General features: G+C 47.2%; 4 protein-coding genes across 6 annotated transcripts; 3 read left to right on the top strand and 1 right to left on the bottom strand.

The window, feature by feature from the left end:
* Nucleotides 1-464: 464 nt before the first annotated feature.
* timm10 (translocase of inner mitochondrial membrane 10 homolog (yeast)) lies at nucleotides 465-1,662 on the top strand. Its single transcript, XM_018754965.2, has 2 exons — nucleotides 465-711; nucleotides 1,021-1,662. The coding sequence occupies exons 1-2, from the start codon at nucleotides 641-643 to the stop codon at nucleotides 1,217-1,219; spliced, it is 270 nt and encodes an 89-aa protein (XP_018610481.1). The 5' UTR covers nucleotides 465-640; the 3' UTR covers nucleotides 1,220-1,662.
* A 307-nt stretch (nucleotides 1,663-1,969) lies between these two features.
* Nucleotides 1,970-13,625, top strand: unc93b1 (unc-93 homolog B1, TLR signaling regulator). 3 transcript variants are annotated; one of them, XM_018754904.2, is made up of 13 exons: nucleotides 1,970-2,186; nucleotides 2,527-2,770; nucleotides 8,266-8,407; nucleotides 8,582-8,735; nucleotides 8,885-9,046; nucleotides 9,738-9,867; nucleotides 10,011-10,104; nucleotides 10,382-10,506; nucleotides 11,271-11,453; nucleotides 11,594-11,867; nucleotides 12,599-12,717; nucleotides 12,799-12,921; nucleotides 13,016-13,625. In XM_018754904.2, exons 2-13 carry the CDS (start codon nucleotides 2,657-2,659, stop codon nucleotides 13,241-13,243), a joined length of 1,848 nt encoding a protein of 615 aa, XP_018610420.1. In that variant the 5' UTR covers nucleotides 1,970-2,186; nucleotides 2,527-2,656; the 3' UTR covers nucleotides 13,244-13,625. The 3 variants fall into 3 exon arrangements, with proteins under 3 accessions (XP_018610420.1, XP_029108243.1, XP_018610421.1); XM_029252410.1 differs by having other exon boundaries at nucleotides 1,970-2,331; XM_018754905.2 differs by lacking the exon at nucleotides 1,970-2,186 and having other exon boundaries at nucleotides 2,343-2,770.
* Nucleotides 13,626-13,936: 311 nt separating this feature from the next.
* LOC108935952 (beta-crystallin A1-like) lies at nucleotides 13,937-21,197 on the bottom strand. Its single transcript, XM_018754956.2, has 6 exons — nucleotides 21,150-21,197; nucleotides 16,194-16,293; nucleotides 15,858-15,976; nucleotides 15,605-15,746; nucleotides 15,185-15,327; nucleotides 13,937-14,568 (listed from the first exon to the last, which is right to left on the bottom strand). The coding sequence occupies exons 2-6, from the start codon at nucleotides 16,278-16,280 to the stop codon at nucleotides 14,421-14,423; spliced, it is 639 nt and encodes a 212-aa protein (XP_018610472.1). The 5' UTR covers nucleotides 16,281-16,293; nucleotides 21,150-21,197; the 3' UTR covers nucleotides 13,937-14,420.
* Nucleotides 20,145-22,012, top strand: LOC108935954 (beta-crystallin B1-like). The gene is made up of 5 exons (XM_018754958.1): nucleotides 20,145-20,243; nucleotides 20,507-20,625; nucleotides 21,166-21,298; nucleotides 21,541-21,683; nucleotides 21,841-22,012. The coding sequence occupies exons 1-5, from the start codon at nucleotides 20,145-20,147 to the stop codon at nucleotides 22,010-22,012; spliced, it is 666 nt and encodes a 221-aa protein (XP_018610474.1).
* The last annotated feature ends 456 nt before the right edge of the window (nucleotides 22,013-22,468 follow it).

Below are 22,468 nucleotides of genomic sequence, written 5' to 3'. Positions count from 1 at the left end.
CCCAGTGCTATTAATTACAAGCATCCAGTTTAAGTGTCTGTGTAGAGGAGCGTTAAAGAAAGGCTGCTGATCATGTGTGCTTGCTTGATTATCACAGCACACTTTGTTTGGTTATTCTTCACTTTAATCTGTAATGTTGGAGCTTATGTTGCATTATGCAGAGTGCCATAACAATATTTTCAGGTACTGAAAGCATGTTCATGTTAACATGTACTGATTTATGTTGCATATTACCATATTATCCGGCTATGACAGGAAGCTGTGGAGGTGGCTCTGTTTCAATAGATAATATAGTTACATTCTTCTGTCAGTAGTCCGGAGATTTGGTCATGTCTCACATATATGATGGAAATGTACCACAGATACAGATTAACCATGGTTAACAACAGGTTTGTTTTTTTTTTTTTTTTCTCTTTAATTACCATTGAGTTGGTCCTCCGGTATCTGTAGGCGGCGCTGTTGGCATTAGTGCGGTTCCTCGCGCGCGCGCACGCACTTCCGATTTTGAAACGGAAACTTTATTAAACAACACGCCGGTCACTTGGTCCAACCTTAGTACGTTAGGCGGCGTCGCACATGTGGGTTTGGTGTGTTATAGAGAATTATTGTTATAATTTGTGTGTAGGAGCGAGCTGCTCGGATGGACCCTCTGAAAGCGCAGCAGTTGGCGGCGGAGCTCGAGGTGGAAATGATGGCAGATATGTATAATCGGTAACTGAAAATTAATTTATTCAAATTGTACTTAAGTGTCTAGCGGCATGTATGTTTTTTGGAGAACATAATTATTAATCTGTTTTCCTGAAATAAAGGATTTTCGTTGAGTTCCATTTGAAATTGGTGGGGAAGCAACGATACACAATAATAATCATTATGATGGGGTGTGTTGGAGTCACGCTGTCTTCTTCAGAGAATGCCAGGGCGGGGGGTACGGGCTCCGTGTAGACTGCTGGACAGCTAACAAGAGTACCGTGGTGCAGGACTGACCCCTCCTCTCTCCTCTCTCGCCCCGTCCCGCGGCAGCATGACGAACGCGTGCCACCGCAAGTGCGTCCCCCCGCACTACAAGGAGGCGGAGCTGTCGAAGGGCGAAGCCGTGTGTCTGGACCGCTGCGTGGCCAAGTATCTGGAGCTGCACGAGCGCCTGGGGCGCAAACTGACCGAGCTCTCTGTTCAGGACGAGGAGATGATGCGGAGGGCGGCTGGGAGCACCGCTTCCTGATGGTGGCCAGGGCGGGGAGCTCTACAGTACTCCGCGGGGGGGTGTTGGCGCGGCTCACGTGTCAGTTCTCCTTCCTCCGAAGGGAGTGTGGGATATGTCGGAGTTGATTTCTTTCGCTGAAACTGACGATGAGCCTAGTTTGGGAGGACTTAGTGAAATGAAAGGATGACAGTTGAGTTGGTTTAATCACTGACAGACTAAAAAAAAATACATATTTTTTTTTATCTAATTGTGAGTGGATTGAAGTGGGTTTCCCCCAGTTCCTTACAGCAGTTTTCCCACGTAATCAAGTTTAGTGTGAAGTTACACTCCTTCACACCTTGATTTTGACGCCGAGAATTGAAAATGGTCACGTTTTCACATCTGAACGGTCACCTGAAGATATGGTCACGGATTTCTGTAAAGTTATGCTTATGTATGTTACCTTTTTATCGTGCATGTGAGGCACCTTTTTTGTTCTGAAATGACTTAAATTTTAAATAAAATGAGTTCTTTGTGAATCGCTTTCCGTTTTTACTGCTGAACACGATGCGCTATGTGAATGTGCGGTATCCGCTCATATCTTTTTCTCTATCAAATGTCTCTTGCAAAAACTGTTTCTGGAGGGATGCAGAGGAGAAGGGTTTGTGTTTGCTAACGAAGACGATCGCTTCATTATTCAGATTGTCAGCTGTGTCTTTCCGCGGTCCAGTCACTGCACATCTGCGCGCGCGCGCACACAAACACACACACTTTGCACATCATGTATTTTAATAAAGGGCCGAGGACTTCTGGCAGCGCTTCAGCCTCGCCTGCGTCTTTAACGCTCAGAGGGAAGCGCCAAGCTGCCACTTTCATTTCCCCTTCGAAACAAACTGCACCACTTTCAATAGCCATAAAGAGGAAGGTTCCTCCTGACCTCATACACTCCACGGACAGCCAGGCCGGCGCACCTCCACGCAGCCGCCTCGGACCCGCGCTCCGCCAGGTCAGTGCTGCCGAACAGCGGGACAAGTCGCTCGCTGGGAAGTCAAGGGCGGCCGCGCGCAGCCCGCCAGCGTACACAGTCTCGAGCGCAACTTGGAACTACGGCCGATCGTCCACGACGCTCGCTCTTGTACTTCCGTTAAAGTGTGGGTATACATGAGTTATGTCAGTAAGTTCTGCTGCAGTTTTCAGACTAGTGGGTGAAAGAAAACACCTTTTTACTGCCGCGCGCGTTCACCTATTCAGAGCCATCATTCTTTCATAGACGCGCGCATTCATATTCGCTTATTTCTTCGTGTTTCACGGGTACTGGGATTCGGTGCCGTTTTTCTCTGTGACAGTGTGACGCGCTGCCTGGTAACGCGCTCGAAGAACAGTGACCGGTCTCGTCGTCCAAGGAGTCGAACGCGCTGTTTCCCCATCGCGGCCACAGAAATCCGGGTTCCACGTCGTCTCTCGTTCGACCACTAGATGGCAGAAGAAGCGGACAACGTGTACAGGGAAGCGGAGCCGCTCGGGGCGCCCCCTGCAGGCGATACAGAGCTTGTGCAGCCTGTGGGCAATGAGGGAAATATGCAGGAACAGGTGAGTCCCAAAATGGCGGGAGAGCAACTTGTCTCGACACGGATTATACAGCGTAAAAGACCCGTATTCATTCACGGTTATACTGGCAGAATGAGAAGGAAACCTTTGCTGTTAAAAGCAACAAACACAGTGTGTCTCTTGTTATTAACTTACAGGCTAATGTCTTTATCTGCCCTCTTTTTCCCCAGGCGGTGAACAATGTTCGGTTAAGGAACTTTGTTCTTATTTAACCATGTTTATTGTTCTTACTGGAAATTTTTAGCATGCAGGGGTCTTGAACCCTGGCCTTCAGGTTACAGGGCCATGACTTCATTCAGTACGCAGTCTGCTTTACCGGAGTTTTTACTCTGATTCACTACGATTGAGCAACGATGGTCCTGTGTGGGAACTGCACCTTTCCTTTTGCTTTTTCCTACCTGTGACTATCTCTGCACTGCAAAGATCCTAATTAGTCAAAAAGATGGTAGGAAATAGATTGAGTGAGTTGAGGAATGATATTATTGTCACAATCCCCACTAGTGGGAGTTTGAGCAGGAAAATAGTTTTATGGTAAAGAATTGAATTATGGGTAAAATGGAATTGTGTTCAACCGCTATGGGGACTCACAGGGAATGTAAGGGGGATGACTGTGTTAGCCAATGAAGAGTCAAAAAAAGCCTGAGGGCTGTTAGGGAAGCTAGCTTGAGGTGCAGCTCTTTAAGGAAAAGGGGTTATCAGCCCAAGAGCATTATTTCCTTGTGTTTGACATCTTGCTGTATGCTGCTGTTCTAATAAACATTTGTGCTTTGTGTATAGTGCTATGGTTGTTATATTTAACTTCTGATTTGCTTCTACCATTTTTTCTAAATGCCTAGAAACAGAAAAAAAAATTAGGGGATTTTGTACTGCAGCTATCTTTCATATCCTCTTTCATTTACCTTTTTTTTAGCTCCCATTCCACACAGCCTGCACCTATGTCATCTGGACATTTGCTGCCAGTATCTTTACACTGATATTTTCCCCATCATACTTGAGGTTTCTGCTCCAGGTTAAATTAATTTAAAGTAAATTAAAATACAGGTACATTTTAAGAATTGTAGTTGCTGTCTGTTTTACCATGTTGGCCTGGTATGTCTGTTGGGTGACCTTTAACTTTCTCCTTGACATAACATTGTGAAAGAGCAAGGGGACAGCTGATTTATTTGGACAATAAGAACTGGGTTTGAGGAAGAACAGTTTCCAAGGCCTGTCTATACCCAAGAGGACCGAGGAACCAAACAGTGGGCAGTGTAGTGCTTAAAACATCAGCCACCTTCAATTACCTCTTGCTGTCGTACCCCTGGGCAAAGCACTCACTCTGGAATTAAGGGGGGGGGGGAAACCCTCAACCGATGAAATAGGTAAATAATTGTAAATGGCCTACAGTAGTTTATAAAGCTAAAATGGTGATCAGGGAGGAAAGTGTAAAATTTAATAATTTGAAGTTTATATAAATACTGAAGGAAGGGGGGGGGGGTACGGTGGCACAGCAAGTTTGGCCAAGGCCTGCTCTCCAGTGGGTCTGGGGTTCGAGTCCTCCTTAGAGTGCCTTGTGACAGATGGGCATCCTAATGGGTGTATGTCCCCCTCCCCCTCTGGCCTTGCCTCCTGTGTTGCCGCGTTAGGCTGCGGATTGCCCCGATCCTACTTGGGACAGGGGTTGCAGACAATGTGTGTGTACTTAAATGTATTATAACATTCAAGATACACAGGAAGAGATGTTATACCCCATGTGTATTTTTCAATTGCTATACACAAGGACTCAGTCTAACCACCAACCTGAAGCTAGAAAATACCCAGCATAGCCAACGTACAACTTCATGGCAAGACCAGGAAGCTTAACTGACCCAACCAGATCCAACCTACCAACAAATAAACCAAGTCTACTCCCCTCAACACAACACCACCAAAACACCAACCCCCCCCCCAAAAAACAGGGGGGGGGGGAAAAAAAAAAAAAAAAAAAAAAAAAAGCCATCAAGCCAACCCACTAACAATAACCAACCACCACACCCACCAAAGCCAAACCTACAGACCAAGTCTCAACCACCAACAGAAACCAACCAAGCCTTCTCCCACCAACACTAACCATCAAACCAAAGACAAGTTTACAAGTAGTTTTTGTCATTCCTCCATACAGCTTGTGTACAGTGGAATGAAATGTCATTTCTTCAGAGACCATGATGCAAGACAGAACATGCATAAGACAATGAATAAGTAAATAAGATACACAGGATAGGATGCAGGTATGGCTGTGAGCTGCAGGCAGTTGGGGAGTAGTGTAGTGCTGAGTTAATTGGTCAATGGAGCCAGTTGAGTGTTGGGAGGTAGCTGGGTGTTGACAAGTCTAACTGCCTCAGGGAAGAAACTGTTGCGGAGTCTGCTGCTGGTGGTGCGGATGCTCCTACACCTCCTGCCAGATAGCAACAGGTTGAAGAGTCCATGAGAGGGGTGAGGGGTCGTCCACAATGCTGTTGGCCTTGCGGATGCAATGGTTGTTGTATATGGAGGAAAGAGGAACTCCGATGATCTTTTCAGCTGTTCTTACCACTTGCTGTAGGGTCTTGCGGTCAGAGACTGCAGTTCCCGTACCGCGCGGGAAGACAGATGGTCAAGACATGCTCCATCGTCCCCCTGTAGAACACTGAGAATGGGAGGGGGAAGTTTCGCTCTCTTCAGCCTCCATAAGAAATGGAGACACTGCTGGGCCTTCTTGGTTAGGCAAGTGGTGTTCAGGGTCCAAGAGAAGTCCTCTGTCATGTGGACTTCATGTCAAGAAACTTGGAGCTTTTCACTCTCTCCACAGCTGTTCCAATGATGTGCAGAGATGTGTGGTCTACTTGGGTCCTCCTGAAATCAATAATTATCTCTTTACTCTTGCCAACATTTAGAGATTGTTGTCTTTACACAATTCTTCAAGCTGGGTCACCTCCTCTCTGTATGCTGACTCATTGTTGCTGATGAGGCCCACAACTGTAGTGTCATCAGCAAACTTGATATGATTTGAACTGAGCTTTGCAGCACAGTCATGAGTCAGCACAGACCAAGTCTAAACACACCAACCCAAAACCACCCCACAAACCAAGTCTAACAACCAACTATCAAACCACACCCACTAACAAAACCAAACCAAGTCTGATCCACCACCAATGAACCAAACCAAGGCTAACCATCAACCAAAGCCAGATCAACAGACCAAGCCTAACTCACCAACCAAGCCAACAAACCACACCAGCCAGGTACCAATGAGTATTTCATTGAGGTTATCAAGTGGGCACACCTCCCTTTGTCTGTGTTTCATTGAATTAAGCCCACAATACCTCCAGAAGGCTCAACAGTGCAGTCCAGCATCCCAGACCCACCCCCTTAATGCTTATGTTCAATACCCTTCACCTACAACCCCCACTAACTCAACCAATTAAACCACAGCTCCCTACCTGCCACTCCACAAATTTAACCTATCCTACTTAACAAGGCCATACCTCCTTAATTATCACCAGCTGCCTCCCATTACTCACCACCTGCCACTAATTTTCCACCATTACACACCTCCCTCCAGCCTGTAACCCCAACTACCCTGCTCTCTTTTCAACCACAACCACTGACTTGCCTTCTCAGCTGCTTTAGACAGCTTCTTCACTGCCACCTTTAACAAGTGGCCTCTAATATCAAACTCCCCCAACAATGCCGTAGCTGATTTAGCCACAAACCCTCTAACACCTACCTCTACTGGCCTCACATGAGCCTGCCATCCATGGTCCCTTGCCTTTGCCACCAGATCCGCATACTTTAACAGTTTCTGCTCATACGCCTCCCCAATAGCATCCTTGAAGGACACTTAACTGTACAAAGTACACAATCTGCTCACCCTCCGAATATAACACTGTGCCTGGATGCAGTGAAGCAACAGCAATGACCTGCGGAACCTGGAGCTGCTTGCCCACATCAGCAAACAGCTTCCAGTCCCGTACGTTACCCCACCTACCAGGGCACGTCTGCCCTTGTACAGTGCTACTCTCTCCTGCCTCCTCAAAACCAATTGCTTTAGATAAACTGCCAACAGGCAGGGAATTCACAACTTGCCACTTACTCTCAAACACACCTACTAAACATCTAAGAACTTGATTATGGCACCAAGTATAGCCCCTGCCCCAAACTAACCTTACACCCTGACAAAGTGTGCCTCAGTGTTGCCACACCACCACACAACTTACAAGAACCATCGCCACCTGCCCATTGCTTAACATTAATCTGTGGCGTTGGTAATACGTCATAAGTTGCGCCAACGATAAACTTAAGGCAAGTCGCCTTCATCGCCCACACATCTTGCCAGCGTAACTTCCTCCTCTCCACACTTTCCCAGTTCACCCACTGACCCTGCTTCACTAATGCGACTGCCTTTGCACGCCTCACCTCCTCTTCCTGCCCTCGGACCTGCTCAACAACCAACTGCTGTCTGTCTGACTCTGGGGCAGCACTCCACAACTGCTGCAAATGGCCAGAGCCAAAGCCTGCCTTCCCTCTCTGCACATGCCCAACCACATCCAACAACATCAGCACCCCTTTTGCACTCTGGACTGCATCTCTGAGGTTCCACCCCCTACCTGTCCTGACAGACAGCACCTCCTTTCTCGCAATCTCATCTTTTGACTCCATTAGAGTCAGCTCCAAACCCACCTTTGCACACTTGTTCTCCTCCACCAAACTTGATACTGACAGCTCCAACATGCCCTTACCATGTAGCGCTACACTACTTAAACAGCGTGGCATTCCCAGCCATTATCTTATTGCCATACTAATAATCTCCTGGAGCTTCTCCACCTCCCAGACAGAAAACTCATATACTTATGAGTGGCCACCTAACACATGGCAAGAGCCCAAACTGCAGACAGCACAACTTTAACTTCCCAGGGAGGAGGGTTGTATCAGTGCTCTTTATGCCTTCCACAACCACCTCCCTGAGCGCAACAACCTGCTCCTTATCACTTAATACAGAACTATACCATCTACCCAAACTCTTAACTGGCTTCTCCAGAATAGAAGGAATTACTTCCTCATCAATACAAAAGTTCTCCTGTACCTCCTCAACAATAGAGAGATTTACTTAGCTTCACCTTCAGCTTAGCCCACTTCAAGTTATCGTTGAGCTTAGACAACAAATGACGTTTACAAGGAGCCGTAGCCGTAACGGTTGTCATGTCATCCATAAATGCTCTAATAGGTGGTAGGTGTTGTATAAAATATATTTTAACTATAATGTATCATATAATGTGTGTGTGTGTGTGTGTGTGTATCATATAATTGTATATAAATTATACTGTAGTTTGTTTTATTCTCAGGCCATATTTTATTTTTTTCTTCACAATATGGTATTGTACTCATCAGACCCCGTAGCTGCTCTTCCTGTGTGGTGCCTCATCTAATGAGGTTTCCTGTTCACTTCTGCTCACCTCCTTCGCTGCTTCCTCCTTTCGCAGATGGACGAGTTCCTAGATCCTCACTCAGAGTATGACGAGGAAGAGGAGGAGAGGAAGTACTACCGCAGGAAGAGGTTGGGCGTTGTCAAGAACGTTGTGGCTGCCAGCACCGGCGGGATGATCACCTACAGCGTCTATATAGGTGTGCATCTAGCAGAGTGACATCCCCCACATCCGAAAATAGTGTGTAGAAATACACAGCCTTCTGAGACACAATGACTGACACCGTGTTCTACACCTGGATGAGCATGCAGTTGTGATGAAAGCCCATGCACTTCAGGGTCATAACCCATAGCACTGCCCCCTCCTCCCTCAGGCCTGCTCCAGATGCAGCTGATCCTGCACTACGATGAGACCTACCGGGAGGTCAAGTACAGCAGCATGGGCCTGGAGGACATTGACAGCAAGATGCTCATGGGCATCAATGTTACACCTATCATTGGCCTCCTCTACACTCCTGTCCTAATCCGGTATTCTACTTTCTCTCTGCATTATGTGTGTATATGTGTATGTGTGTGTGTACACGCTCTGTTTTCTTTCTCTTTGTCCTTTTTAGTAATTTGAGCACATGCTCCTCTGTGTGATCACTTCATCTAGACGACTGTTGTTATTAATCCAGGTTTCTGGGTACCAAGTGGATGATGTTTCTGGCTTCGGGAATCTACGCTCTTTTCGTGTCAACTAATTTTTGGGAGCGTTACTACACGTTGGTACCATCGGCAGTGGCTATCGGGGTGGCCATCGTCCCATTATGGGCCTCTCTGGGGAACTACATTACCAGGTGGGTCAAAGGGAAGGGGGGTTAAGCGGTCGGACTTATATGAATGTCCATCGTTCTGTCATTGTCGTTTCACTTTTTTGTTGTTTAAAATTGGTGAACGGTATAAATTACGGTACTGTATATGTGCATAATGCTTTTTTTGTTGGAATTTTTACTGGGCTAATTGACAACATAGTCTATAAAGTGTGGCTTGAAAGTATGTGAAGCCCTTGTGTCCCTTAGTTTTACCACGAAATGGTTATTTAATGGGAATCAGTGTTTCTCCTGTGACATAATAGGTGTGTAATGACCAATTCCATATGTTACTTTAGAGGAAATCGTGTGTGTGTGTGGTAGAAACAGACAAGTAGTGCATCTGTAAAAATAAGTAAAGCCCAAGTTGCATTGGTTAAACTAAGTCGATAAGTAGGATCAGGGTGTAAATTATCATTTATTCATTTTACAAGTTTATTTTAAGGTTGAAGATTTAGATGTTATACTTTATTTTAAGATTTTGTACAAGAATAGTGACCATCCGTATAGGGTTCGCATACTTTCAAGCAGCACTGCAAAAACGACACCTATATGACATGCCCTCTGCTGCGAAATAAATCATTAGTACCATAATTCTGAGCTTAGTTGTAATCAAGTGCAGAGTTGAGGCAGCGACTCTTACAACGGCGCACTTATAAACGCTCCACGTCCTGCTCAGAATGGCCCAGCAGTACTATGAGTTTGTCAACTACAACGAGAAGCACGTCCAGGAGCAGAAGAAGATCCCCAAGGGGGCTTGCCACCGCTACATTATCATCTTCCAGTCTGTCTTCTACGTTATTTTCCATGTGAGTCAATTTGGTTTTTTACACTGTGGACCTTTTAATGGGTGTCAGTAAACTGTAGCTGGAAGCTCTGGGGGTCCTGGTTTCCCTCAGCCTCACTGTGTGTCGCCGCACTCATCCTGTTTTCCTCTCACTCCGTCTCTCAGCTCTGCCTCGTTTTTGCCGAGTTCCCGATGGTCTTCTTCCTCAACAACTTCCTCTATGACTACAATCACACGCTCTTCAAAGTGACCGAATGCGGTAAACGGTTGTTTTTCCACCCTGACTTACGTGAAGAGTGTATGTAGCCATGAAATAGTGTTCGTTACGGCACTTTAATTTACGTTTATTTCCCCTGGACTTTATGTGGGACTTTGAGTGTTAGCAAACACTTCTGAGATGCGTGTCTGATTTTGATGCTGGACTGACACCTGATCTGGTCACTTTTGTGTTTCCAGGGAGAGTGTGGCCCACATGAAAAGGGGCGCGTATGACTTTGCAGCTTGGTGATGTCTCTCTGTCGTGTGTGTCCCCCCAGGGGCCAGCTCCCAGGGCTACATTTCAGGCCTCAACAAGACGGTCCTGCTGCACCTTCCTCGCTCTCTGCTCCTCATCAAAGTGGAGAGTGTGCTGATGGGGGCTGCTTTCCTCGCCATGATCATCGTGAGGCTCTCGCGCTTGCCGTTCCGCCTGCATCATTCGCATGGCCCACACCTACAGCACACACACTCACTGCCCCGTCACACTCTACTCGTCTCTCACCCTATAGCTGTCTCCCTCACAGCTCATTGTCACAGTGCACACTCAGGGTCACAACGACACTGGACTGTAACAGTGTCGTTTGTGTGTGGCTCACACCCAAATGAAAGGGGAAGTCCTGGAGTCCAGGTCTCTTTTGCTATTTAAGCGCTAATAATAGCAGGAAGTCACCATTAAGAGTAAAGTGTCAAAATACTATAGTTCAGTGAAAGGTGCTCATTGAAAAAAAGTGTGATCAGTGCATTTACATTTTACACTTATGTTTATACCTTTGACGTGCTTTTCTTCAAAGGCACACACATCTCACGGTAAACAAAAGTGAATCAGCAACAGACAGAGGGCTTAACATACACACAGTTATTGAAGTGGTTTGTTTGTTCCCGCTGTTGTCGTATTGCATGCGTTCCAGTAGCCACCTAATATGGTGACAAACAAATGGTAAAACAGGTGGCTGAAAAGTATCAGATGGTAAAGGACTCATTTGGGAAGCATTCTGGAGCTAAAGAGGGAACTGGGTCCGAAAGAGATGGGTTTTGTCGGTACCATAGTATTCCTCCTGGCATGACACCAGACTGCTATGATTTTTATTCTTCCCGACACACACACACACACACACACACACACACACACACACACACTCATACTCACACACTTGTGATTCCCTCCAGTTCCTAGTGCTATGCGGTGCTGCATACCGCCCCACGGAGGAGATCGACCTGCGCAGCATTGGCTGGGGAAACATCTTCCAGCTGCCCTTCAAGCACCTGCGGGACTATCGCATCCGGTTGCTCTGCCCCTTCTTCATCTACAGCGGCTTCGAGACGCTGTTTGCCGTCACCGGTCTCATTATGGTCAGTCTTGCTGGAAGCGGTGCCGTCGGGTGTCAGTTCTCCAGTGTTTTTTTCCCTCTAATTCCATGGCACGCCCTTCCAGTGTTTTTGCCAAAAGGCCCTTAACCACCTGAGCATTTCCTGTTTGTGTCTTCCCTCAGTCCTACGGCGTATGCACCCTTGGCCTCGAGAGGCTCTGGGCCCTAGTCATGGTGTATGGCCTGTCAGCGTCCGCCTCCTCGACGTTATCCCTGTCGTTCCTGTGCCTGCCCCGCCTTGTGCCGCTGCTTGGCGGCGCCGTATTGCACGTCTTAGTGCTCGTGGGGCTCATGACCTGGTCCCCGATGCCGGGAAACCCCTCCTGGGAGCCCCTGCTCCTGGTTCTCGCAGCCCTGTGGGGGATAGGATCGGCGCTGAACAAGACCGGCCTCAGCAGTGAGTCAGCAGGAGGGGGGTTTGCCGTTGATGACACACAGAGCCAAAGTTCCACCACAAAACACACAGTTCACTACTATTTCGCACAGTTTCATAACTCAGGTTTCACACCAAGTTGGCTCTTAACTAAGGATCCTGCTGCCAAATATTCCTGAGATCCTCAAGGGAAGTCCTCTTCTCAAGGAGCCTCGTCTACAAGGGGCATGCACTTTGAGAGAGGTTGTGGGCGAGGGATGTAGACACACGAAAAACAATGACACTGCGGTCAGAGGCGACGGAGAGGACACGGAGCTCCTGTCCTTAGCGTGTAGCTTTAAATTAGGCATCGTTTTAAAATTAAACCAACGGGCAAATTCCTGCCCTTATTCGGCGTGCAGAAATAAATATTTCCCGGGTCACTGACCGTCCTGGTGGGCTGTGGGACAGTGGTGGGGCTGAGAATGAGCGCGGTTGTCCACACAGAGAGAGATAAAGAAGAGGCCTCAGAGCAGCCTGTCCTTCATAGGCTTCCTTTTCCCTCATTTCTGCCAGTGTTTTGTCATTGACGGATGACGGAAGTGTCCCTGTGTGTCATCAGTGTTTCCCCCAGAGTAATTATGTTGTTTTTCAGATAGGACAAAACGATTAGACTGTGAAACGGTACTTTTTGCACGTTCGTAAGTGAACTGAGCCCTCAGTCCCTAACAGCCGCCTCCGTTGTGCTTCCTCCTTCTGGCCCGCTGTGCTCTCAGCTCTACTTGGGATGCTGTATGAGGACAAGGAGCGGCTGGACTTTGTCTACACAATCTACCACTGGTGGCAAGCCATTGCCATCTTCATTGTCTACCTGTGGTCCAGCCTTCCAATGAGGGTAGGTGCCGTGCTGATCGAGACACGTTCCCCCACATTCCTCCCACATTTTTGTGACACTCTGCTGCCCCCACCATTTCAGGCCAAGATCTCGATTCTGTTGGTGACGTTGCTCTTGTCGTGCCTGTGCTACGTGCTTATGGAACATCGGGTGATGAAGAAAGTGCCTTTTCGCTTGCCTCGAATTCCCCGCCCCAGACACAAGGTGTGACATCCACTTGAGATGCTGAAATAACCCCTCTGGATTTCTGCACATGCATTTAATTTGATATGTGTTGAGGAACTTTTCTTATTGACAGGTGAAAGGTTATCGCTACCTGGAGGATGATGACTCTGATGAATCCGAGTCGGAGAAGAGCGATGAAGAGGACGTGGAGTCCGGCGAGGAAAGGGACAAAGACGCGGATGGTGATGGAGATGCAGACTCCCAGGTCTCTCATTTGGACTTAGGGGAGGGAGGGGAGATGGTCCGAGGATGCCGGAGGAGGCGGGATGATGCTTATGAGCAGGCGGGAGGAATGGAGTAGAGAGGGGAGGGAGAATAGACTAGAAGGCTTGTGTTTCGTCATTTCCAGCTCAAAACATCCCTGCCTAAATCAGGTAATGGAGTTGTACACCAAGAGCTCATTTTCTCAGCCCTGGTCTAAGTAAAGGGACAAAAGGGACAAATATGGACAAAAAGGACAGTGTGTGGTAGTACAGGGCAGAGAAGAGCTCCACGGTGAGACATTTAAGTAGTGAAGTAAGATGTATTTCTGAAAAAAAACTTTGGAAAAACTTCCAGAAAATGCACATATTATGTGAAATATAAGATTTTTTTATTACTGCTTCATGTTTACATTTCTTTTTTGCTAATAAGGCTGTCAAGGTCCACATCCTATTGCAGTGCCTATAAATCACCAGGAAATTCCTCTGCTTAGTTGCTTGGTTTTTTTCAAGCGCTTGAAGTTCTCGAGTAAACGTTACATTGGCACATCTTGTCTTTGTCCGTGCTGTTCCCGTGACAACTGTGACGTGCTGTTGAGAGCCTTACAGGGCATCGCTTTAGGTAAGACATGGCCTCTGATAACCAGAGAAACACTTCATATTCATATTCTCTCACACACACAGTAAAACAACACTCAGATGCACTGCTGAAGTGAACATGAGTTTATTAGTCAATGCCCTGCAGTTCCTTTTCCGACAACATGTATCCAAGCTGTACTGCAATGTGGTGATTCCATTAAATAGCATTAGCCAACACAGGGGTGACAGGCATCGGGGGAGCTCAGTCTTCACAGCTCCTCTTGAGTTTCGTGACATGGACATGGACACCTGTCTCCCAATTCGCTGCAGTGCCTCTACACAGTACGGCTCACCCTCGGCAACGGCCAGGTGGACATCACTGACTAATACTAATATGCTGGACCGGATTGTTGGGTTAAGGAATTACAGAGTTCTCGTGTGTGTGTGTGTGTGTGTGTGTGTGGACAGTCCCAAAGTCTCAGCGTGTGTCAGTCTCCCTGCAGTTCCTCAGTGTGTCTCAGTGCCTCGCTGTGTGTCAGTCTCCGTCGGACTGCCAGTCTCGGTGTGTCTATAGCACTGCAGAGTCAACACATCAGTGTGTGTATGTGTGTGTGTGTTTCAGTAACGTGTGTCGGTGTGGCTGTCAGGTCGCTAATATCGGTGGGCTGGTATCAGTGGGCTTGTATCGTCTGCTCCCTTTCAGTGCTGGATCCTGCGGATGGACTGGATCTGGGGGGTCTGGCTGTGGGAGCCCCAGTTCCTCCAGTGCTGGTAGTCACCGCTATGCCTCTCGCACTCCATGATGTACTGCTGGCCCCTGTAGCCAGGGTACTGGTAGCACACAAAACTGCAGAGAGACAAAGGCAAGGGGCTGAAACAATGCTGCAAAGAGCAGAAATGCAAAGTAACAGAGATACTGATTGGCTCCCAGAGAGCGTCACAACTTGTATGACCGAATAGGACCGCTTAGCACAATGATATCAGATTTAAGATGGTCTGAATGGATGGAGACATGAATGGATGGATGGCTGTAACTGCAATGTGCCGTCATCATGGAAATGTTTGTGAAGCACTTTGTCACACTGCAGCCAGATCGCTACACTCCTCCACCTATGACCGCACGGTGAGCCCACACACAAGAGGTCCAAAATCAAAAGCTCAAAGGCCTTTAGCTTTGGCTCCGTGGTGATGGAATGATCTCCCTTAGAGCTGCTGAATCCCTTTCAACATTCAGAAAGGGTTTCAAAACACACCTCTTTCAGTTGCACTTTTCTCCTGATCTCCTAGGTGCTGCATAAACTTACATCACAACAGCTGTCACAATCACCCCTGTGTTTCCTATCAGTTCTACATGCAGCTACTAGTGTAATGTGCACCACCACTGCTGAACGAATAAGTATAAACATAAGCGTTATCGTGAGAGTGAGAATAACGGGGCAAGGAGGCGGTTCTGGGTGACTCACGCTCCACACTGCACATGCATGGATCCCACTTCGTTGCTGCACCAGCCCATAGCCTGCAGGGAGGGGTAGTCATCGCACACCTCGGCACTGCGGCCCATGAAGTTCTCCTTCTCGAAGATGATCATGCGGCTGCACTGGTGAGACTGTCATGGAGAAAGAGGGAAGGAGGTGGACGGTGGCCATCGGAGACAATATTAGAAAAGAAGAAAAAAACATATACAAAGATGAGTTACAGATTCATATGTGAGGGCAGTAGATTAGCAGTCAGGGATGTGACTCTGTGCCCAAAAGGCTGTAGGTGTAAGTCAGGGGAGGGAACCTTTTATAGTCAGTAAATCCACCCAGCAGTGTAACTGTAAACGGTATGTTTTCAACCTATGTTAGCAACCTTGGATGAACGGCAAATACAATAGTTCTTACAGCACAATAGATGGGGCGGAAGGACATCATCCTCTCCACATGGTAGGCCAAGCTTCCGCTGTAGGCATCCCAGTGAGGGTACTCGCCTCTCTCCAGCACAAACTGCTGGCCCTGGAAGTCGTGGTGCTCGAAGCCCACCCAGCTGCAGGAGGATGGAGAGAAAGGGTCGATGGAGTACGGTATGGACCGGGCCCCACAGGGTAGTAACACCGCAGCGCATGGGGACGGCTGTGTCCCTTTGTTCCTCACTCACGCGCCGCACTCCACCCTGACGGAGCGGATGTTGTCAAAGCCGCAGTCCTGGATGTTGCAGCACTCGTTGGTGAACTCCTGGCACTTGCCCTGGAAGTGCTCCTGCTCAAACACGACCATCTGAGGGAGAGAGGCAGTGATTGCAGCACCTGACGTGCGCAAAAAGCCACCGTGGTTTCCCTTCCGTATGCGTCACAGCGGCAATGGGCCGGAGGGGCTGTCGCTGCCGTCGCTAAAGTCACACCACATGTACGGCACTTCATCCAGGTGAGCCACATGTACTGCGCAGGAATATGACGCTGACAAGGCTCCGGGGGGTCCGGATGCGACTAAATACCTTGAAGAATGGAGCAGTGCCCATTCCATATCCCATTCCAAATCCCATTCCAAATCCCATCATGGAGGGCCTGGAAGTCTTCTGCATCTTTACAGCTGCGCTAAAACAAATGAAGGTGACGGCGAGATAGGGAGGGAAGAGATAAAAAGATCACTTGTCATCACCCTTCTCAGCCTTCAACCATTAAAAGAGCCCTGAATCCTTCTCTGAAATCCTTCATGGACACTGGTACAGCAGCAGAAGGTCCAGTGAAGTGGCGGTGGGACCTGCGCACTGTCCACTACACTGGTAAACCGCTGTCAACTACATAAATAAATTAACATTAATAATAATAATAATAATAATAATCATCATCAAAATGCCTTTTCAAACCAAAAGGACACTTCACATTCAAAAAGTACAAACAAGCAACAATAAACATAACTATATGAAACATACATTATAATAACTTTTCCTCACTAAGCAGCAATAACTAACAAATTCTTATCAATTCTGTATATATAAGTTACCATATGTGCTTCCCAGTTTCCTTTATGCTGGAAAGTCAGAATGAACATCTCTACCACTAAGTAAATTGTAAACATATCAGTCCAGGCGATTTAACGCTCAGGTTACCTCCCGGTTGCGTTTATATTTATTAACTCTTATTTATATGGGCTAATTGCGCCACCGACACGCAGCGCGAGCATCAGCCTTACATCCGCACATTTAGAGAACATAAAACCAACAGCAAAAGCATCCGCAGGCCGTGCTTTTCATACATATCTCCCCTCTGCCGGTTCTCCGTCAAGCTCATCTCGGTCTTTTGTTTCGGAAGCAAACTCGTCCTTTGGCTCATTAGAAACAGTGCAGAACTGGCTCCTTACCTAGGGAACAGTTTAAAGAGTTTGGCCTTTGCGAGCGGCGGCTTTGTGTGGAGTTCTGTGGGAATCTGGCGCTCCCGTTTTATACTGACGGCCGCAGCGCGCGCCCGTATGCGCACGTCAAAGACACGGCGGCCCACTGGGTGAAAAAATAGGACTGACATGTCCTTTTCTTTTCTTTCTGCCACATTTTTCCACGTAATCGTTCTGTGCGCCGACTCAGCAGATAGTATAGTGGCGAGTGGAAGGCGCTATAAGCCCGCTGGGTGTGAATGGGAGCCGCACAATAGGGCGAGTCCGGTATATTCATGTAGGTCAGCACTGTCTACCCCCATGGCTCACAAAGGGCAGAGGCTATAGGTGGGCAATAGGTGGGGCCCAAAATTAACCGTTTGCTCGCAGGCTGTGAGTTAGGTACTCCGAGGGGGAAGGAGCCACATTCTGAAACGAGGAAAACCTTCTAATGCTTCCAGCAACTTGCAACCCAAGCGCCTTGAGGTATCTGATGGCTACACATAGATGCACCACGCAGTATATGCAGTCAAACGTGCAGTAAATATGATTTGCGGTAAAAACGACACCTAGTCGAGGCTGTACGTATTTTCTTCAAGAAATACCACCTTTTGCTGCACAATTTCGGAAAGGGAGGGGCGGCTGATGTGTAGGGGTTACAGCTGCTGTCTTTGGATTTGAAGATCACCGCTTCGAATCTCACCTACTGCTCTTGTACCCTTGAGCAAGGTACTTACCCAAAATTAGCCAGCTGTATAAATGGGCAAATAATTACAAGTATTGTAAGTTGCTCTGGAGAAAAGTTTCAACTGAAGGAATAAATGTATGATTGGCTCTTGACACCACTTGCTGTTCACCCAGCTTTCCATCCTCCTTATTGTCAAGAGGCCTTAAGACTTCTGTACATCATTAGGCATACGCGTGAACACAACGACCACGAATCCTGGATAGTTTTGTCTTCCGGTAAAAGAGGAAATGTAGCATAAGTGGACAGAAGATGAAGATTTTTTTTTTTCATATTTAGAAAAGTACTCCCAAAATCATCTTAAAATTACACCGAAATGTTTTGCGCCGATAATACACAGAGCTGTGACTTTCATTCAGATATGAGGGTAGTGCAGCAATTTAAAAATGTACTTTTAAGTAAATATTATGCCCATGGTAATACAGGATTGATACAATAGTAATACACACACACACATTTTCAGAACCGCTTGTCCCATACGGGGTCACGGGGAACCGGAGCCTAACCCGGTAACACAGGGCACAAGGCCGGGGGGGGGGACACACCCAGGACGGGACGCCAGTCCGTCGCAAGGCACCCCAAGCGGGACTCGAACCCCAGACCCCCCAGAGAGCAGGACTGTGGTCCAACCCACTGCGCCACCGCACCCCCCACAATAGTAATATTATATCATAATATTACTATCACTGATATAATAGCAATATTATATCATAGTATTATATGATAATATCATATCGGGCACAGCTGGTATTGTAGTGGTTACAGCTGCTACCTTTGAACCCAAGGGTCACAGGTTCAATCCCCACCTCTAGCTGTAGTACCCTTGACCAAGGTACTAACTGTAAATTGCTCCAGTAAAATTACCTCACTGTATAAATGGGTAAATAATTGTAACCTCAACACTGTAAGCCACTTTGGAGAAAAGCATTCGCTAAATGTAAGACAGTGTGTAAATCCTTTGAGCAGTCAGTGCCAAACCTTTCACCATCAGCCCGTGGAGTTTTTTTCCTGCCTCTATGCATAAAAATTTCCTTCATGCTCTTTTAACATGAAGGAACTCAGAGCGTTTTAACTTTTAAAATTAATGTAACCAATTAATGAGGGGGGAGTGGTGGTGCAGTGGGTTGGACTGGGTCCTGCTCTCCGGTGGGTCTGGGGTTCGAGTCCCGCTTGGGGTGCCTTGCAATGGACTGGCGTCCTGTCCTGGGTGTGTCCCCTCCCCCTCCAGCCTTACGCCCTGTTTTGCCGGATTAGGCTCTGGCAAAATAAAATATGATTTACATGTAACATTTCCATCATGCGTCTGTCCTGGCCTATCTATTCTATCCATGTAATGAAATGAGAATTTCAGCTCATTTCAGTTCCACGCAGATTCCATCGTCGCAGCCCATTTCAGCACAATCTTTAGGCTACACTAAGGAATCACATATTTCCTCTGAAGCTGTTGTGACTCTACAGCTACTTTTCAGGAGCATTTGCTTTGAATTGTCATGAATGAATAACCCTGATAAAAGCGGACAGAGAGAAAAGACAGATTGTTTTTTTTTCCGGTCAATGAAACTCTATTACGTCTTTCACGAGCTTTGACATATTGATCAAAATAAAAAGATTAGTTACGCCAAAGACCTGACTTTATGTATAGAGGGTTTTTTTAACAAAATCTTTTTGAACACATATATAAATGATATAATTTAGTACAATATTACACCCGAACGTACATTATATACTCGATATGCTGAACACTCCCTGGCTGCTCAGCGGCAGCAAAGATTTTCGGTTGAAATATTTTATCGCCCTTTTCCTCTGCGTTTGCCCGTCCCGCTCTAGATGTTTCCCTGGCAGGCTTTGATGATGGGGGCTTTCTTTTCTCTGGGTCCTGTGAGCTCAGCGCGTTTGCTTCTCTAGAGCTAATCCCCCATGGAGAGCGCCAGGGTATAAAAGGGTGACGAGAGAGGGGTGCAGGATACACTCAGAGAGAGGGAGACGCAGCTTTCAGTCTCACGCACACAGGTAAGACAGAGAGGGAGCAAAGGCTCGGAATGACGTGCGACAGAGTGAGCAGAAGCCACACAGCGTGAGCTCGCGGTTTACTAACAAGCCAGCGGTGACTGAGGCACAGCACAACTTTACTGATACACACAGTGGCTGCGCATGTAAAAACGAGAAGGAACTGTCGGGAACGAGTAACGATTAGGGATCGTCGCCAACTTTCTAAATTTAAGAGCCTCGCTCGCTGGCTTTGTTCGCATCACTTTACCTGCAAGTCCGCTGCTATGTTTGTGTTTCGTGACTTTTAAAGATTGCTCTGTCCCTCTGTGTGTCCCAGTCACCATGTCTACCAGCGGAGAGAAGGCCACTAAGACCCCTTCCCAGACCGATGGGAAGACTGCCCAGAGCAAGAAGTCTGAGATGGGCATGATCCCCTACAAGGTAAAAAAAAAAAAAAAAAAAAAAAAAAAGACAAACATATAGAAATAACAACAGACACGGAAATATACACCGTTCAGCCTTACGACTTCACACCAGAAATGTGGTAAATCCTCCTATGACATGGTAATTCCTGGAGGAGCCTCTCCTCTTTCTTCACCGGTAAAGTAAAAATTGAACGCGCTTATTAGTTTCTACATCATGTCAACTAACCCCCCCCCCCCCTCCCCAACTGTGATCTCCTCCCGAAACTCCTCCACTGCCAGATGTGCATCTACGAGTTTGAGAACTTCCAGGGCAGGTGTATGGAGATCATGGGAGAGTGTATGAACATCTGTGAGGGAGGATTCGACAGGGTGCGATCCCTGCGTGTCGACTGTGGCCCGTAAGTCTCTCGCAGGCGGCCTCCGTGCAGCGGTAATGGGATAACAACATACAGCACAACGTTTTTTTTACACGACCTATATTTACATACCTATCTCAGAAGTTTGTGTCAGCGTATTCAGTGTAAACACTAGTAAGATCAAATATATTACATTATATTTACATGTAAATACTTAGCTGCTTACAGTTATTTACTCATTTGTACAGCTGGGTAATTTTACTGAAGCATTTTAGGGTAAGTACCTTGCTCAAGGGCACTACAGCTGGAGGTGGGATTCGAACATGCAACCTTTGGATCCAAATGCAGCAGTTCTATAGAGTTTAAGAAAAGATCTAAACATCTTGCGGTGAATTTCTCTGTCCACATGGATGCACGGTAATCAGCCGGCCGGACAGTTGGGTTGAAACCAAGACCAGGAGTAACAGCTGAAGAACCTGTACGTGAACAACCAGATCCGACAGCGTTCACGCAGCAGACCGGCGCGACCTGCAACCGAGCGTTGCGGGTGTGTGATCTCACTGTACCTTTCTCCCTCCGCAGCTTTGTTGGTTACGAGCAGATGAACTTCTGTGGTGAGATGTACATCCTGGAGAAGGGAGAGTACCCTCGCTGGGATTCTTGGAGCAACAGCTACAGGAACGACTTCCTTATGTCCTTCAGGCCTGTCAGAATGGTGAGCTCTTACTCCATCGCTCATTGACTCTTACCGCCGTTTTTACACTCATGTGGTACTTTACCAGAAGAATCCAGTTCAAGTACGGCACTGGAAACACCCAGCGTAAAAATGCACTGGAAAAATGTGTCAAATTATACTTGATATCTTGAACACAAACGGGTTCCATGACACCAATACCCAGAATATGAAACACTTGCTTTCACCATCTTTTATAAACCTTATCACTTTGTACCTGTCAGGACCCAGAGAAGCACAAGATCTGTCTGTATGAGGTTGGAGAATTCAAGGGTCGCAAGATGGAGATCGTCGATGACGACGTGCCCAGCCTCTTCGCCTACGGCTTCACTGACAGAGTCGGTAGCATCATGGTGAGCTGTGGAACGTAAGTAACTCTGACCGACTGCAGACCAGAACCCAAACCCACTGCTAAGTTAAATGTATCAAAGACTTTCAACAAAGAGGAATTTCAATGCATCAAGCAGCAACTGAAAGCGCCGTGTCATCACTGGTCCTTCCTCCCTTCCTTCCTTCCTCCTCAGCTTCGTGGGGTACCAGTACCCCGGTTACCGTGGCAGTCAGTATCTGCTGGAGAAGGGTGAATATAGGCACTTCAACGAGTACGGTGCCCGCCACCCACAGATGCAGTCCATGAGGCGCATCCGCGACATGCAGTTCCACCCACACGGCTCCTACGTCATGGCCAACAAGTGAGGGATAAGGAGAGCGAGAAAGAGAGAGAGGGGGCGAGAGGGGGAGGGCAGCAGCAAGAGGGAGAGGAGGAGAGTTGTCTGAGGATGATGTCTGAGGAGAGGCACCTGGTCCAGATAGAGAGGGACACAGAGATGGACACACAACACCTGCCTGGCACTAAAACTTTAGAGGGAGTAAGCACCCATCAAGCCTTGTTAAGGCTTCAACCTGTTATATGAAAATATATAAGCACACGCTCTATAGGTTATACAGTGGGGTCTATGTCTCACATAGGTAATATAAAAAAATAGGTAATTCTATTTTCTCAGTACTTGTACTTTATGCCACTGTGTCTTACGAGGAAAATAAATAGATATAAGACAATAAAAACATCTCTAAAATTTTAGGCCATCCCTCGATCCCTCTCTTTCTCTCTCAGCTCTAGCCTTTCATCCTCAGCATAAACTTTATTCCCCA

This window comes from Scleropages formosus, chromosome 5 (assembly GCF_900964775.1).
Source record: "Scleropages formosus chromosome 5, fSclFor1.1, whole genome shotgun sequence".
Classification (NCBI taxonomy): domain Eukaryota; kingdom Metazoa; phylum Chordata; class Actinopteri; order Osteoglossiformes; family Osteoglossidae; genus Scleropages; species Scleropages formosus.
The sequence above is the reverse complement of the archived record's forward strand: the minus strand, read 5'-3'. Positions and strand labels throughout refer to the sequence as shown.

Coding starts and splice junctions, on each gene's coding strand:
- timm10 (XM_018754965.2), top strand. CDS start 641: ATGGACCCTCTGAAAGCGCAGCAGTTGGCGGCGGAGCTCGAGGTGGAA. Junction 712..1,020: donor ATGGCAGATATGTATAATCG/GTAACTGAAAAT, acceptor GTCCCGCGGCAG/CATGACGAACGCGTGCCACC.
- unc93b1 (XM_018754904.2), top strand. CDS start 2,657: ATGGCAGAAGAAGCGGACAACGTGTACAGGGAAGCGGAGCCGCTCGGG. Junction 9,047..9,737: donor CTGGGGAACTACATTACCAG/GTGGGTCAAAGG, acceptor CGTCCTGCTCAG/AATGGCCCAGCAGTACTATG. Junction 10,507..11,270: donor CTTTCCTCGCCATGATCATC/GTGAGGCTCTCG, acceptor GATTCCCTCCAG/TTCCTAGTGCTATGCGGTGC.
- LOC108935952 (XM_018754956.2), bottom strand. CDS start 16,280: ATGCAGAAGACTTCCAGGCCCTCCATGATGGGATTTGGAATGGGATTT. Junction 15,977..16,193: donor GCACTGCTCCATTCTTCAAG/GTATTTAGTCGC, acceptor TCTCTCCCTCAG/ATGGTCGTGTTTGAGCAGGA. Junction 14,569..15,184: donor ATGCATGTGCAGTGTGGAGC/GTGAGTCACCCA, acceptor GTCTCTCTGCAG/TTTTGTGTGCTACCAGTACC.
- LOC108935954 (XM_018754958.1), top strand. CDS start 20,145: ATGTCTACCAGCGGAGAGAAGGCCACTAAGACCCCTTCCCAGACCGAT. Junction 20,626..21,165: donor CTGCGTGTCGACTGTGGCCC/GTAAGTCTCTCG, acceptor CTCCCTCCGCAG/CTTTGTTGGTTACGAGCAGA. Junction 21,684..21,840: donor ATCATGGTGAGCTGTGGAAC/GTAAGTAACTCT, acceptor CTTCCTCCTCAG/CTTCGTGGGGTACCAGTACC.